This window comes from Peromyscus leucopus, chromosome 10, assembly GCF_004664715.2.
Source record: "Peromyscus leucopus breed LL Stock chromosome 10, UCI_PerLeu_2.1, whole genome shotgun sequence".
Taxonomy (NCBI): domain Eukaryota; kingdom Metazoa; phylum Chordata; class Mammalia; order Rodentia; family Cricetidae; genus Peromyscus; species Peromyscus leucopus.
In genome coordinates, this window is record NC_051071.1 from 61505645 (window position 1) to 61522105 (window position 16461).

Consider the following 16461-nt stretch of genomic DNA (forward strand, 5'->3'; position numbering starts at 1 on the left):
TGAGTGTACTTACCATAAGCCTTCTGAATAGGGCCAGGCCAGCATGGATTTGGTCCTTAGCATCACAAAAATCAAATGAATACAAGCCCAAGGACACAGAGTAATCAGGACATTGTCCCCTAGCCCGCTCTGCTATCTCTTTTTAGCCTGTATTCAAATACCTCATTTTCCACAGTAATTTTCCAACATCGATGGCTCAGCACTGCCTTCCATCACCCCTGTCCTTACACAGGCCCATATGTCTATTTGCAGAATCCTGGTGATTATTTCTGTTGTCTGCCAATTTTAGTTTTTCATTGATACAGAAGGAAGAAAGAAAAAAAAATGAAAAGAAAAAGACACTCTCCTATTGTACTTAAATGATAAGGTTTCTCTGTGTAGTTTTGGTGCCTGTCCTGGATCTCACTTCTGTAGATCAGGCTGGCCTTAAACTCTCAGAGATTTGCCTGTCTCTGCCTCCTGAGTGCTGGGATTAAAGATGTGTGCTACCCTGCCCAGCTCAAATGACTACATTCTTAAAGTGAGGGGCATGCAGAGCAAAGGCCTGGCCACTGATCTGCACCCCAACACCAGATGGTGACATCCAACACTATTTAGACCAAAACGAGTTGTTTTCTTTCCAAAAATCTTCAACAATTTTTTTTTTACTGAGTTACCGATACTTTCACCTCCAATTACTCCATCTTTGTGTGTGTGTGTGTGTGTGTGTGTGTGTGTGTGTGTGAGAGAGAGAGAGAGAGAGAGAGAGAGAATACGTGCTTAAATGTGTGAATGTGTTTGTATATAGAATATCTGTGTGAATATGTCTGAGCATGTGTTAGTGTTTCATGTTGTAGTATCTGTGAGTGTGCCTGTGCGTATGTGAGTGTATTTGCATGTCAAAACATCTGTGTAAGTGTGCCTGGCAAAGTGAGGAGTGTTTGTATGTGATGGTATCTGTGTGAATGTGCATGAGTGTGTCTTCACTTTATGTTATCTGAGCGTGTGTTTGCATATTACAGTATTTGTGTGAGTGTGTGTGTGAGTGTGTGTGTGTGTGAGTGTGTGTGTGTGTTGTATGACTCAGTGTATGGGAGTGGGCTTGAGTCTGTGTGTGTTGTATGATATGGTATCTGTGATTATGCCTCTGTGTGTGTGTGTGTGTGTGTGTGTGTGTGTTATATAATACAGTATCTGTGAGAGGGCCTGAGTGTGTGAAGGGGCTGTTGTCTATGATACAGTATCGGTGAGTGTGTCTGAGTGTGCATCTGCAGGTGTGAGTGTGGCAGTGAGCATAGGAATGTCAGGTACCGAGGTGGATGTCTGGGAGGTCTTCTGCTGCTCTAACCACAAAGGAGTCTGGGGGCTTGGATAATTTCAAACAAACTAATGCCCAAGGACGTTGCTAGGCTATTTCCTGAAAGGCCGATCACTCTACAGCACTCCTTCTTCAATGTCCCAAAGCCAGGCCTCTCGTTTGGACCTCAGTGACAACCCCCAGGTCTGCTGCTGCACCGACTTTCTGGCTTTAATTACCCCGGCTCCACAGGCCCAGCCTGGAGGCCACAGCCCCCAGTGTTTGTCACCGCTCTGAGGAAAACAGTTCCCAGCAGCCCTGCACTCTGCTTAGATTTCAGGAGTTTGCTGAGATGGCTTGTACTTGAAGCCAATTGTTAGAGGCACACTGGAATGAGCTTTGGAAGGGTCAACCCCTGCCTCCTTCCTGATGCAGCTCAGAGATGGACGGGGCTCCCTCAGTGAAGACAAGATGCCCCTTTGTCCAAACACAAGGGAACACTACCCGGAAGGTGGCAGAGTCTGCTACCCCATTAGCCACCCCACCCCCCGCCCCCCTTCCAGCCAAGGAAAGTCACGGTCACCTGGTAAAAGTCCCTGGCATGTTTTTTATCTTCAAGTTGCCTCCAGGTGAGGGCCAAAGAATAGAATTTTCTTACGCAGCTCCCCTCCCCGCTCCCAGGCACAACAGTTTCCACTGGAGCAGGGAGAAAGCCCTGCTGTGACTGGGGTCCCAATCTTTGTGGCCCACTTGAGTGATGGGCCCTGCCTGGTGCGACCCCCCCGCCCCCGCCCCCCAGACACCAGTGGGAATGTTACATTTCTGCAGGAGCTGCTTTCAATTATTTCTCCTCTTATCCCAATTCGTTTGCCAAACAAACAGCTCACAATGGGGGACAGGAGTTGTCCCTCTGCTGGCCGCAAAGGGTGAGATGAAACTGTTATCTGAGTACCAGATTAGAAGTAGATAAGCAGGGAGGGCGTGCTAGTCCCTTTGGGCTCACAGCTGACATCTGTCTGGTAAACAACAGTTCTCCCCACCCGCTTCCTTTCTGTCCTGAGAACTTTTCTGCAAAGTCTTCCTTTCAACCATGCCTTGGAGGGCAGTGTGCCCAAGCCAGGTCATTCCACTCCTGACTCCTCGAGAATGCCTCTGGGTCATGAGACTAGATTTTCTGTAGAAGGGGCGTCTGTCTGAACAGAACTAGATCAAATATGACAGTTTCCATTCGTCTGCTTTCCAGTTTAAGAAAATATATGCTCCAGTCTTATTTTACACTAACGTTTCTTTTAAAAGGGGAGGCCCCGGGAGCAAGAAAAGAAAGAGTAAGTGGAGGAAGGGAGGGGTAGATGAAGACAGTAGCTGAGGAGAGAGAAGGCAGAACATGATACAGCAGCAAAGAGAATTGTTTATAAATAGAGAGAGGGAGGGAAAGAATGAAAGACCCATCCCAGTTACATCAGAATTCTTCATATGAGATTTATCTCAATGTAACTGTGGAAAGGGGGTGTTTATCTTTATTTCATAATACCCACTCCATTTGTCATCTACCTGTCCCCTTATCCTCCCATCCATTCATCCACTTACTCATTCATCCACCTGTTTACCCACCCACTCATTCATCCACCCACCTATCTACCCATCCATCTAATTATCTGTTCACTTATCCACTTATCCATCCATTATCGGCTCTGAAGGATTCCACCTATTCATCCACCCATCCACTTATCCACCCATCTTTCTGCCCAACCATCTGTCTATCTTTCCACCTATTCATCCAACCATTATTTACTTTTAAGGATTTAGATTATGTGCCTTTCATAGCCTACAGCTCATGATCTTGTAGCTTCTAGTTACACGATCATGCCTTCTGGGCACCTTGAGAATGATGTCTCCTGGCAGCAGCCGTCCATCTCTGGCAATCACTCCATCACGGTAAATATGCTGGATGATGATGTGAACCAACGGGGTTTCACTGCCTCCCACAAGCCTAATGGAGAGGCTTTCATTGGGATCCACTCGATTGATTTTGATGCTTGTAATTTCCCCATCTGGAATCAGGTGGTACAACCTTGGGAAGACTGAAATGGACAAAAACAGTATTTGTTTCAGACCTCCTTGCCAAACTAAACTGTGTGCTGTTCCTTGTGCGTGTTTCCCACTTTGGTGCTTTGGTGCCAGCATACATTTCTCTGCTGGAATGTTTTCCAGCCTGGGCCAAAACTCAATTTTCCCTCCAAGGCATGCATGAAATAATCCCTTCCAATTAAACTCTACCCCAATCCCTCTTTTTCTTGCTGTCTCTAAACACATGATTCCTATAAGGCTAACTCTACTTCTCATGGCATTCAACCTTCCGTTATTGCTATCAATGATGATCTCTCATATCACCAACTGGACTGGAGAATCTAGCAACCGGCCTCACTATCAGGCTGCATGTAGCTGTCTTAACCTGACTCTTCCCAATGTTACTAGTCCTTGCTTGACTGCTCCAATTAATGTTTAAACTACTTGGAATACACATCAGAGGCAGTGATTTCTGGCTGCTCTAGGGTTCTGTGCACAGATCTCTCCGTACATGGGAGCCTTTGGCTGATGCTCACTGCTAGAATAGGAACAAACTAATGAACAGATGTCTTCAGGGAAATGACCCGAGATGGCATTACTTTCTTATCAAGGAACAAAAGCCGAATCTGCTCTTCTGTCCTCTTAGATTATTTCGGAAGATCTCAGAGACTCTGCTTTTCAGGCTCCAGGAATTCTCAGCCCTCTGGCAAATACTACTGCCAATACCAGGCAGTCAGAAGACCTCGTTCATAGTCACAAAGAGGCCGAGATCACGGTCTCACGGCCACCTTCTGGAGGTGTCCCGCATCTACCTGGATCACTGAACTCAGTGCTGAAGAAAGGATCAAAGATCATGGGAGCGGGTGTTTCCTAACGTTAGTATTTGACCCAAGTCTGGCTGTGCCAGAGAACAGCAGTCTGGGCCACTGGGCAGTTCCACAGTGATAGGCAGTCCTTTATTCGTGTGTGTGTGTGTGTGTGTGTGTGTGTGTGTGTGTGTGTATGTGTGTGCACACACACGCTTGTGTGTGTGTGTATGTGTGTGCATGCATGTGCACACATGCTTGTGTGTGTGTGTGTATGTGTATGTATGTGTGTGCATGCATGTGCACACACGCTTGTGTGTGTATGTGTGTATGTGTGTGCATGTGTGTGCATGCATGTGCACACACACTTTGTGTGTGTATGTGTGTGTATGTGTGTATGTGTGTGCATGCATGTGCACACACGCTTGTGTGTGTGTGTGTGTGTGTGTGTGTGTGAAATGCACAGTCAGGAAGCTGTGAAGTAAGGTGACTGTGTCAGGAACACCAGGCTTCTAATGACAGGCACACTCATAGCCTCAATAGTTTCCCAGGAGCCAGGTGCTCACAACCAGGTCAAAGGTCACAGGAACAGGCCCTAGGTACCAAGAACCCAGAAGCACTGACTGGCACTGTCCTTCACTCCAGCTGGAATATAAGTATCTAGAGAGGACACCAACTGCTGAGAATAAGTCACACCTAGTCCCGCTGGGAGGTGGCTCCTTTGTGTAGCTAGAGGCTTAGTTAGGATGCAGAAGGCCGGGACAGTCAGTATCCAGTAGCTGCTGACAGCTGCCTTCATCCCCAGGGTCACCTTAAATTCTGACACTCAGAAGATAGGCTATGAGCCTGATTCTGTATAAGCCACTCTTCGGGACTATTTTCAAAACCCATAACCACAGTTCATTTGTTTAAACAACTCAACTCTCTATGAAAATTATACAGGAAAAAAATTATTTGCAATTACTATACAGCCTAATTAATGAGGTAATGTAGTGGGCAGTGGAAGCCTGTGACTTGTGGGTCTTTAACGCCGGATTTAATTTAATGTCAGTGATAAGTTTCTGTGAGGCTATGAGGCTGTCAGTTACTAGTGTGAACAGTATGTGGGTGACTGGGCACAATTAATGTTCAAACCGCTCTGATTGTATTAAGTAGGCTCTAAGCTTGTGTCAGAACATGTCTGGTATCAAGGGGATGGAAACTTTTTGAAAAATCATTTTAAAACAAAGCAAGTTTTGGAAATAATCATCAAAGCTCCCGACTCTCCCTCTTCCCCCTTCCTCCTTTACAACAGACGCAAACATTGTTCTCCTTCAATGACCGGAGGAGAGCTGATTTGATTGAAAGGACATGTCTAACACCACACTCTTAAATGATGCTCCTTAGAGCCAGACCAATGAGATCCCCGCGAACTGTCAGGGGTGAAAATGATTTTTTTTTTTTTTTTTTTTAAAAAAAAAACTGTCAAAATGGTCCTAGTAGAGACACAAAAGAATTTGATCGAAATTCTGTCTTCGTCTGGAGATTATAGGATTTGAAAACATTCTTATCTGTGTACTGAACTAAGAAATTGGAATGCGTATTTCCAGTTCTTCCGATGACCCTGTGAAGGCGGCTTCTTATCCCTGTCCCCAGGTGAAGATTCAGGTTGGCGGCAGGAAGGAGATGGAGCGTGCGGGTTAGCCAGCAGCTCAGACACAGGCACGAGAAGCCACGCAGGCCCACGAGGGGAGAGCGTGGAGGGCACGTCGGGGGAGGGCAGCACAGACAAGCCAGGGGTCTCCCATGGCGCTCGTGAGTTTTCCAAGGGCAGGGTAAATAAAGTACCTGGGGCTTTAACCTTCAACTCCAAAGAGTGTTTGGGAAGGTGTTAAAGGAGCCAGAGTTTGAAGTTAAACCCTGCCATGTGAGTGTGCATGTGTGTGTGTGTGTGTGTGTGTGTGTGTGTGGTGGTTGTTTAGCTGTGTGACTTTGGGCTACTTACCTAACCTTGCGATCATTTTCCTTATCTGAGAACTAGGAACGACAACCCTTATCTCATCATTCTTATGACATATGCATGACTCAGAATCCTAGCTGGTACTGAGGAGCTGTTCTTAGTTTTAATGCTATTATTTTACTGTATACATTTAACAAAAACCAGATGTGGTGCATGCCAGCAAGCCCAATACTCTCAAGAGGCAAAGGCAGGAGGATCACGGCGAGTTTGAGGTCAGCCTGATCTACACAGTAAGTTCTAGACTAACCAAGACTGGAGAGTGAGACCCCATCTCAAAAAAAATGGTAATTTAACCTAAAAGCTTCAATATGAAACGAGAAAGATGGAAAACAATGTCTCCTCAGCTCCACTTACACTGGGGAAAATGTAAATCATACATGAACTAAGATACAATGACTTTCTCTCTGTGGCTTCACAGGTCAACAAGGGCATACAGAACAAGTTGAGTAACCTCTATAGGCCTCAGTATACTTTCCTGAAATCAGGGATAATGACAGTGAACCATCCTGAGAACCACACCATGGAGATGCTGGTGACCTTGAAATGTGCCCTGGTCATAGGGTTCTTGTGATGATTAAGTTAAAAAGGCACATAGAACTCTTAGAGTGTCTCATATGTAGATGTAATGAGATAATAATGTAACAAGTCTATCAGTATGTGTTAGCCTGTCAAAAGATGCTTTTTCAAGGGCCTTCGAGATAGGTCAGTGGCTCAAGGCACTTGGTGACCTGAATTCCAGCCTCAGGCTCCACATGGTAAAAGGAGAACACCAACCCTCACAAGGTGTCTTTTGCCCTCCACGTGCACTGGGACACATGAGTGCACCCATCTCTACCCACACACAATAAATAAATGAAGAAAATTAAAATAACAAATGAAAACAAAGGACTGAACTTGCTGCCTATCGGTTTGTACAGCACTCATGGTATCTATGGTATTTCCCCATTTCAACAGTAGACTGTGATGAGAATGAAATAAGATGCTTTTCCCTCTCTAACTATAGTAATTATTTTCAGACGTATTAAGCTGGCCCCTGAAGCCCAGGGAGCAGATGCATTTTCCTTCATCTGCGTAGAAAGATGACCACAAAAACAAGAGTTTCAGTCCTTACTCAGGTGGAGAGGCTAACCAAGGTGAAAAAATAATGCTGTTACCCTTGGGAAGAGAGGGATCATGGAGGGTGGGTGGTGATCAGACTGTCATCATTCCTAAGTGACTTTGGAAACCCAGTCTGTGGCCAGCCTGGGGGTAGGGGTGGTGTGGAGACCCACAGAAGCTTCCTAGTGAGACCTTACTCAGGGTCAGAGAATCTGAGCTTGCTTTACCCAGCAGGGCTGCATAATGGGATGATTTGACCACGGGCGTGGTTACCAGGTGTTTGGAAGGGTCTACACTTGGCTGTACCGTGTGCTTTGATCTTGCAAGGGGGAGGTCTTTCACCTCTCCCTTTGGCATATTATAAAAAGCCCTTTTGAATAAACTTCGAGGCTGTTGGGTATTGACCCAGGCCCTCCCAAAGCTATCCTGTGTCTCTGTCTTTCTTTTCATTGTCTAGGTCTATCTAATATTTCCTTATTTCTCTCTCCTCCACCCAAGAACCCTTCAAAAGGTGGGAGCAGGTCGGAGCTGGACTCCCACAGACTCGCACAGGGTGGGGATTCTGATTACCTTCAGGGACAGTGGCATTCTCAGAGTTCTCCCTGCCCTGGTCAGCGTGGTTGGCAACGGTACTCCCGCTCTTTGTCCTTCGAAGAACACTCAGAGCTCTGTTAATCTTTTTGAAAGATCGGCTTCTCATAGTGGAGCGCTCGAAGGGCCGTGCTGAGGAGAGATGTAACGGAGACGGGAGTTACAGGTTCGCGGCCACCATCCGCTAGCCAAGTGTGCTGCTATGTGCCTGTAATCCCAACACTCAGGAGGTTAGACAGGAAGCCCAGGAGGTCAAAGCCAGCCGAGGCACAGAGTGAGACTTTGCCTCAAAACAAAAAGGTGACAACAGCAAAAAAAGAGAAATATTTCATGTATAAAATATATGAAGTGGGACAATAAGATATTAAAACAGTGGTTGTCTCTTAGTGATAAGAATTTACCCATACTCCTAATTTTTTTGTAATGAAAAAGCATATCTTGCTTATGTAAAATCTTTTCTCCTCTCTTGGGTAAAAGTGAATATAACAACACTTTCTACAGCAGGCAGAGGAGGTCCCCGCACTGGCAGGAACCATAAGTCATCAGGCCTCACCTCAAATGCCTTCACTAAGTCAGATTACACAGCCATAAAGATCCGAGCACTCACGGTTTCATTTCACTGTGAGTGAAATTGGAGTGGAGAACTGGACGTGGAGTGGCTGCCAAAACTACCAGAATCATTTCCCCTTTAAAAAAACATTTCTAGAACTTTCCACCACTAGTATTCTACAGAGGGCAATCCCAGGGAAAACCAAGAGCCCGTTCCCAGACACCCACCCATTTGACTCACCCCTGGTTCGGTTGCTCCGGCCAGAGTCTGAGAGGTTGGTTACTGGCTCACCATCCTCTACTGTGGACACGTAGGCAGGGTTGTCTAGGCCAGGCTCGTCGGTCATTAAGGAGATGGTGGCGGCTGCAGAAACTTCTGGAGAGAGTGGCATTGCCGGGAGGCTGGCACAACCATCGGTGCAGCCGTCTTGCGAGCGCCTTTTCCGGTCCTTGGTCAAGCCGTAGTGGGAGGCACCTTTGCAGCTGGAACAAACCCAAAGGGGCAGTTAGAATGTTTAGTCAGGACTCCCCCAATACACACATCTGTCCCTGTACATCCCTCCCCTTTCACACATACGAATATATGCTTGCCAGCCAGAGACATTAATGACTTGAGAGAGTCATTTTTAAAATCGACTATTACATTCTCCTAGCACAATCTCCACGTTGGCTGCCGAACAGTAGGCAATCAAATCTACCTGACTGGGTGTGAGGATGGAGATCTCTAACACTTGGACTTGGCAACTGTTTCTTACTGGTGTCTATTTTGACTACGAAAGCCCTTCATCACATTCCCACTCCTTTCTCTTGGGTTCGATCCCACAGCATTGGACATAAATATACGAGGACACTCCCAGATCCTGTATTTAGCTGACCATGGAAACAGAATCGCCCTGGCCACAAAGCCACAAGGGTTACTTGGAACTGCTATTCTCTAGGGGTTAGGCGTGGTGGCTTCCATTCCTGTTCCATTTCCCAGGTCTGGTAGGGCCTCCCATGCTCCTCAGAGGGACCAACACCAGGGACTCTCACACACTGGGAAATGTCATGTCTCACAGCATCGGAAAAGAAAAACATCTTTGATGGCTTATTATTATTAACAACAGAAGCTGGGCGGTGGTGGCGGCGCACGCCTTTAATCCCAGCACTCAGGAGGCAGAGCCAGGCGGATCTCTGTGAGTTTGAGGCCAGCCTGGGCTACCAAGTGAGCTCCAGGAAAGGCGCAAAGCTATGCAGAGAAACCCTGTCTCGAAAAACCAAAAAACAAAACAAAACAAAACAAAAAAACAGAAACCCCTTCTGTCCATTTCCGTGTTTCTATCCATCTTGCTCATTTCATTTCACCAAGAACCAAACTTTGTAAAGCAGACCAGTCATTGGTAGCCTAGGGAAAAGGTGGAATGCTCAGGGCTCCGAAGACCAATGTTTGAGCCAGCTTAGATCCTTATTTTTTTCACAAACACATTTCCTCACTGCTAGGCTAGTCATTTCAGTTTACTGACAACGGTTTTGGTCAGGAACTGGGGGTGTTTTGCACTGTTGGAGAGGGCAGCCAGACGATACAGCTGCTGTCCCAACAGAAATGGTACTAAGGAACTCCTCCGGGGGGCCCTTTGCCTCACGTAGGTGTGCTGATCATGTCAGTCTTACCCGTTTATTACACAAACCCCATATCAGGGGTTCTCAACCTGTGGCTAGCAACCCCTTTGGGGGTTGAGCAACTCTTTCCCAGGGGTCTCCTAAGACCATCCGAAAACTCAGGTGTTTACATTATGACTCATAATTTACATTACGATTCATGTAGCAAAATTACAGTCATGAAGGAGCAATGGAAAGAATTCTATGGTTGGGGGGTCACCACAGCGTGAGGACCTACCTATATTAAAGGGTCGCAGCGTTAGGAAGGTTGGGAACTGCTGACGTATATGATTGGAGTCTTTCATTTTCTATTTATTTGCTTATTGTTCTTTCTTACTTTAGAGCGCGCATGTGCGCGCGCATGTGTGCATGCATGTGCACGCACACGGGACCTCACCCAGAAGTCAGGGAACACTGGTGGGAGCCATTTCTCTCCTCCTGCCATGTGGGTTTGAGGGATCGAACTCGGGCCCTCAGAGGGATCGAACTCAGGCCCTCAGTTTGATCCACAAGTCCACAGACCTGTCAGTAAGTGCCACTGTGCACTGGCCCATCTCTCTTTATTTTGATTTTATTCTTTTTAAAGAAAGAGCACAGTAGCTACACTGTGACTGAACTATTTAAAACAGACATGCCTTTACATATTTATCTATTCATTTAGGTCTTCTGAAGCAGGCTCTTGCTATGTGGTCCAGGCTGGCCTGGAACTCACAATCTTCCTACCTCAGCCTCTTAAGTGCTGAGGTTACGGGCATGCACTGCTGCACACCACCGAATAAACATCTGCAACCTTGAGTGATGCTTCATGACCTTGAAAGGAGACGGGAGCTCCTGTGAGTCTGCCGTTGGTGGGCCTCAGACCGACTGTAGACACACAGAACTGACTGGAGGAATCTGAGAGGTGGGACTGGAATACTTGACCTGAATGTACCTAGCTGTGTGACCTGAAGTAATTAGATCAGATGGTTAAAACTTCTGCCTTCGGGACTGGAGAGACGACTCAGAGGTTAAGAGTTCTGGCTGTTCTTACAGAGGGCTTGAGTTTGCTTTCCAGCACCCATGTCCGATGGATTACAGTTACCTACAACTCCAGCTCCAGGAGATCTAACACTCTTCTGGCCTCTGTGGTTCTCTCTCTCTCTCTCTCTCTCTCTCTCTCTCTCTCTCTCTCTCTCTCTCTCTCTCTCACACACACACACACACACAATCAATCAATATACTCTCTGTAAACAATTCATGCACCTCAGAAATAAATTTGACAAACACTAAAAATTATCCAAGCCTCATAAGATTTTCATCCTACACATAGTTCTTGGCATAAAGTTTGGTTGACATGAAGTTTGGCCAGGAGCATAGCACCTTGCTAGATATAGGGTCAGTTCTCAGGAAACGGGAGCCATTCCTTGAACTCACCCATTCTGAGACACTCATTTCTCTTACTGTCCCATGTCCGACGGCCAGGATGTACTGAGGAACCACGCAGCATCTACCGCCGCGGTTGTGATGTAGGTCCCATTACCTGAGCATGGCTGACACCATTGCAGTCCTGTCATGACCCTCCCACTGTGCTGGGCTCCTGCTTCTCCTCACATCACTGAGTGCAGTTACCATGCAAATGTCTTCCAATAGAATCCATCATGGACATATGGTTATAGCCACAGATCCCATCCCTCAGATCTCATCAGAGTAACGTTTTCTTGCAGTAGATGGTAATTAGCACAGAGACCCACAAGCGGACTATGTGCAGAGAATGAGACACTTTGGAACACTCAGTCCCAAATGGGATGTCTTCATCAAATCTCTCCCCTCAAGGCTCAGGGATCTATACAGATGAGGAGGTGGAAAGAGTGTAAGAGCCAGAGGTGGTGGATGCTCCAAGGAAACAGCGTCTTCCAGACACAACAGGGCTCATACACATATAAACTCAGAGAGATTGAGACACACACACACACACACACACACACACACACACACACACACACACACACGACCTGCACAGGTTCAAACTAGACAAAATCCCAGCACTGAGAAGGGGAAGTGGGCACAGAGTCCCACTAACCCAGAAGCTACCTGCAACAGATCTCTGCTGGAAAGGGGGAAAATAGTTTTTCTCCAAAGGAATGCTGCTAGGTATAAAAATTACACTTCCAGGCAGGCCCCGTGCTTGGAGTAGTTGGTCATCACAAAACAGACCCCATGTTTTTGTGTGCTTTTAGTGTTTTTTTTTTTGTTTGTTTGTTTTTGTTTTTTTTGTCTGTTTTGATTTTCTTTTTCTTTTCTTTTTTTTTTCTTCTTTTTTTTTGAGGGAGAGAGAAAGAACTCAAAGTTGTATGGAGACAGAAGTGGGGACAATCTTGGAGGAGTCAGGGAAAGGGAAAATATGATTAAAATATATTTATGAAGAGGCCATTATGCTTCAGAACGGAAATGAAAAGTTACTGAATATACAAAAAAAAAAAAAAAAGAGCAGAGGCAGGCCAATTTTGTTTTAAGAAGCAGATATCCATTCCTAGAAGAATGTCTACAATGTTATTTTCTTGCAAGGGAAAAAGCAAAATGCTTTATTTGCTTTCTTGGTTTATTTTTATTTATTTTACGTGTATGATTGTTTTGCTTACATGTATATGTGTGAACTATGTACGTGCTTGGTGCTGGCAGAAGCCAGAAGAGGGCATCAAATCCCCTGTAGCTGGAGTTACAGATGGTTGTGAACCACCATGTTGGTGGTGGGAACTGAACCCAAGTCCTCTGGAAGAGCAGTTAGTGCTCTTAACTGCTAAGCCCTCTTTTTGGCCCCCAAAGGCTCCATTTCAGGGCTAGAGAGATGGCTCAGTGGTTAAGAGCACATACTGTTCTTGCAGACGACCCTCATTCAGCCCCCAACACCCATGTCATGTGGTTCCCACAGTCTTTTGTAACTCAAGATCCAGAGGGATCTGACTCCTCTGGCCTTCATGAGTACTCCTCCTGTACCCATGTACACATACCCCAACACAGACCACACACACACACACACACACACATCTACACACACACACACACACACACACACACACACACACACACACACACACACACAATGTAGAAATAAAACAAATATTTAAGAAAATGTTTTCTTTCATTAGAGAGACACTCCCAAGGAGATGAAAAGCAGCACTACATTTGTCATGGAAAAGGATCGTCTATTTGACACCAAACAACGCAGCCCAGGCCAGAGGGAGTTGCCGGGTTAACCTAAGTGCATTTTAAAGCCAATGGAGCCTGGTGTGAACAACCTAGTCATGTTTAATGGTGTTTGGGGTAATTTAACTGGAGACACATTTTAGGCTCCTTTTGCTTGTCAGTCAATACAATACAATGCCTTTAATAACCAGTGGCATTTTAAATGTGATGAAATGTGGTGTTACTCTGAGTAGAAAGGGCCTGTGATTACACAACTTTACACCCTTATTTTCTAGAAGATGGATAGGCCAGTACAAGCCAGAGCTTATACTTTTGAGCTGCCCCAAGATCTCCCCTCTGGGAAGCCTTAACATCCCTTTTGAATTGGTGAGGTTTTTAACCAGCCCCATCAGTTACTTTGGCTTGGAATTATTCTGCTCCAGAAGAGTAAAGTGGTTGATATGGGGAATTTAAAAATTGGAAGAAATACTGTGTGATGGAAAAAATCAGAGCCAGCACGCACTGGAGAGCGCCAAAGCTGTAATCCGAGAGCGGAACACGTCTCTGTAGGCCAGCGAGCATTTGGTCAGCAGGGCACGGAAAGGAAGTTCATGACTTGTCAGTGGGTTTGGAAACAGCCTCTCTTTGTGGGCAGCAGTGCCCTTGACCATGTGCTCAGCCAGAGCAGAAAACAGATTTCCCTACAACACAGGTGGCTAGAACGGCCCAAGCTATGGCTTTCTTTGGGGGACATAGCTGGTCCCATTGAGAAAGTTGAATCTCATTCTGGTGCCTTAAGAGAAGTGGAGAGGATAAATTGCAAAGACTCTACTATTAAGACACCGTCACTGTCTCAGATTCCTGGAGGGCTCTAAAGACATATTTTTGAGTCCAGAGAAGGGAAACGGCATTACATGAATGGCTAGACTACTCCTTGGCCCTCTATCTAGCTGCAGTTATAACGGCCGGGGAGGGTGCAGAATCTACATGGAGACATTCAGACTCATAAGCTCTGAAAAAAAACCCCGGGTAACGACTCATCCTTTTGTAATGTCAGTTTTCTCTATCTTCTTGGCTTAGCCTGAATCTGAGACGCAGAGTGATGGATGAAAGCAGTGGTTTGTCCTTACTAATGATCGCTTCTGCGGTGACTAATGCTGGGGGGCTCTTGATTTACAGGCAGAAACGAGGGAGGGAGAAGGGAGAGAGCTGATTCACGTTGGCCGGGACAGGAAGGTAGGCTGTACCCTGGGCTGTGCTCAAAGCCAGCAGGATTTATGCTCCCTTCAGTTACCCCGAGCCCTAAGTACTCTCAGGTGGTGATGGCCATGAACTTGAAGGATGAGCATACGGAACACAGAACACCATGTTTTTTTTTTTTTCAACCCAAACCACAGACTTTGGATATGCTGTCTGCCCAAACAAGCATCCTGAAATCATTTTTCTTGGTACTGATGAAGTCCGGGTCCCGAGCTCCTCCACCAAAGCCAGCATCGAGTGACGATCAGTCTGCTTCTGAGGACACCAGTACCAGGTGCCCGGAATTTTGGGTTAGGGGCAGAGCGTTGAATGTGTGAAGAGACAATGAACCCTCTTCCTCCAAAAGTCCTGAGCCAGTGGTATGAGCTGCTAATGGGAGCTGGAGACGAAGCTCCGGATGGACCCCAGACGCGGTTCACGAAGGTCCTAAGCGGGGAACCTCCACAGAACTCAGCCGGCCGGGTGGGGGTGGTACTAGCTCATTTGCAGGCAAGGGCTCCCTGCTGTCTGTGAGCTGGCCCACTTATGATAGCATGCAAGCTGCCCACAAGAAAGCAAGCGCCTGCCCTCACAGCACCATCCGAACAACGCAACCCTCCCTGAGGTAATCTCCTCACTCCCGCTCTCAGCTCACTTCTGATACAAACCTGACTCAGCCCCGCACTCAGAACCCGTTAATTGCCCAGTCTGCTCTCACTGTAACCCAGGGCCCGAACTCACAGGATAGTGAAGCAAGGACGTGAGGAAATGAACGAGGTAAGCCAGACAAGGGCCGCGGTGAACAGTGCTGATTATAGTTTTGGACTCCGTTGCCATAGCAGAGCTTTGCCGAGAAGGCCAGTCCAGTGTCGTTAGAAGCAAGCTATCTGGATATTAAAACCCACATTTTAATGTGAAATCTTTTTTTTTTTAATGTTGGCAACAAATTGCACCTTAAAACACTGTGTGGCCCAAACAAAACACAAACACACACTTAGCACACATCTAAATCAAAGGAGAGCACATTCCAAACACTGGTAATAAGACAAAATGCCAATGTAGGAAAATTGGGCCTGTTTCCCTTTTTGTAGTTCTCTAATAGGCAATAGGAAGCTGGGCAATGGTGACACATCTCTTTAATCCCAGCACTCAGGATGCAGAGGCAGGTGAATCTCTGTGAGTTCGAGGCCAGCCTGGTCTACAGAGTGAGATCCAAGACAGCCAGGGCTACACAGAGAAACCCTGTCTCGAAAAACCCAAAACAAACAAAGCAGGAGCAATAGGGTCTCTGGCATTCTGCTTTCTGCTGCTTGTATGAGGTCTGAGGAGCGTGTGCACACAGAGGCAAGATGGGCACTCAAGAGGGCTGCCCTTTCACCCACCTGTCCCAGGCCACATTTCTGACCAAGCTGCAGGTTGAGAGTGAATTCTCAACCGTTCTTTTTTCAAAAGAACTAATAGTTAATATGGAACTAGAATTTAACTGGAAAGGAGACATCTTGTCCTTCTAGATAGACCCATTATTTCTTCCAGGCAAAGGGAGTCAATGGTGGAGGACTCCTGAGAGAAGTGAGTTTCCTAGCACCAGTTGGCTCTGAGGCTCTTGATGTTTCACCACCTCCCTAGCACAGGATGAGTGGCCCTGAATCTGTGTCTTGGATGGAGGTCCAGGGACCAGCTAGGAGGCTCTGCTGCAGGAAGGCAGATGGCTCCAGAACAGAGCAGCGTCTGTCCCTTAGGGAGGCCATTAGGAAATACGCTGTGTGCTATCGGGGGATTGGTAACCCCCAAGGAAGAAGCATTGCTCCTGGGTACTCGGCCCTAACTCCTCTGGGGATGCCACCCTTGCTCTGGCCCTTCTGACATCATACCTCTGTGGCTTTGTGCATGGCCTGACCCGTCACTTTCCTTCCTCTGGTTACAGCCGCTCACCTTCTAATCCACTTAACCACACTGAAACCTTTGCTCTTCATTCAGAAACTCATCGGGAAAATGTTCTCCTTTGCTAGTGGAATGGAGTCGGAGCTTCTGTTGAC

The 16461-nt window shown here is 46.6% G+C and overlaps 1 protein-coding gene across 2 annotated transcripts in view; it reads right to left on the bottom strand.

Annotated features, from left to right (window-relative positions):
* The window catches only part of Lnx1 (ligand of numb-protein X 1), a 109919-nt gene that overhangs the window by 24965 nt on the left and 68493 nt on the right, over window positions 1-16461 (bottom strand). For both annotated transcript variants that reach the window (XM_028858514.2, XM_028858601.2), the window contains 3 exons: window positions 8628-8869; window positions 7817-7969; window positions 3155-3357 (listed from right to left, as the gene is read on the bottom strand). In XM_028858514.2, the coding sequence (XP_028714347.1) occupies window positions 3155-3357; window positions 7817-7969; window positions 8628-8869 (598 nt within the window). The remainder of the gene's footprint in view (window positions 1-3154; window positions 3358-7816; window positions 7970-8627; window positions 8870-16461) is intronic.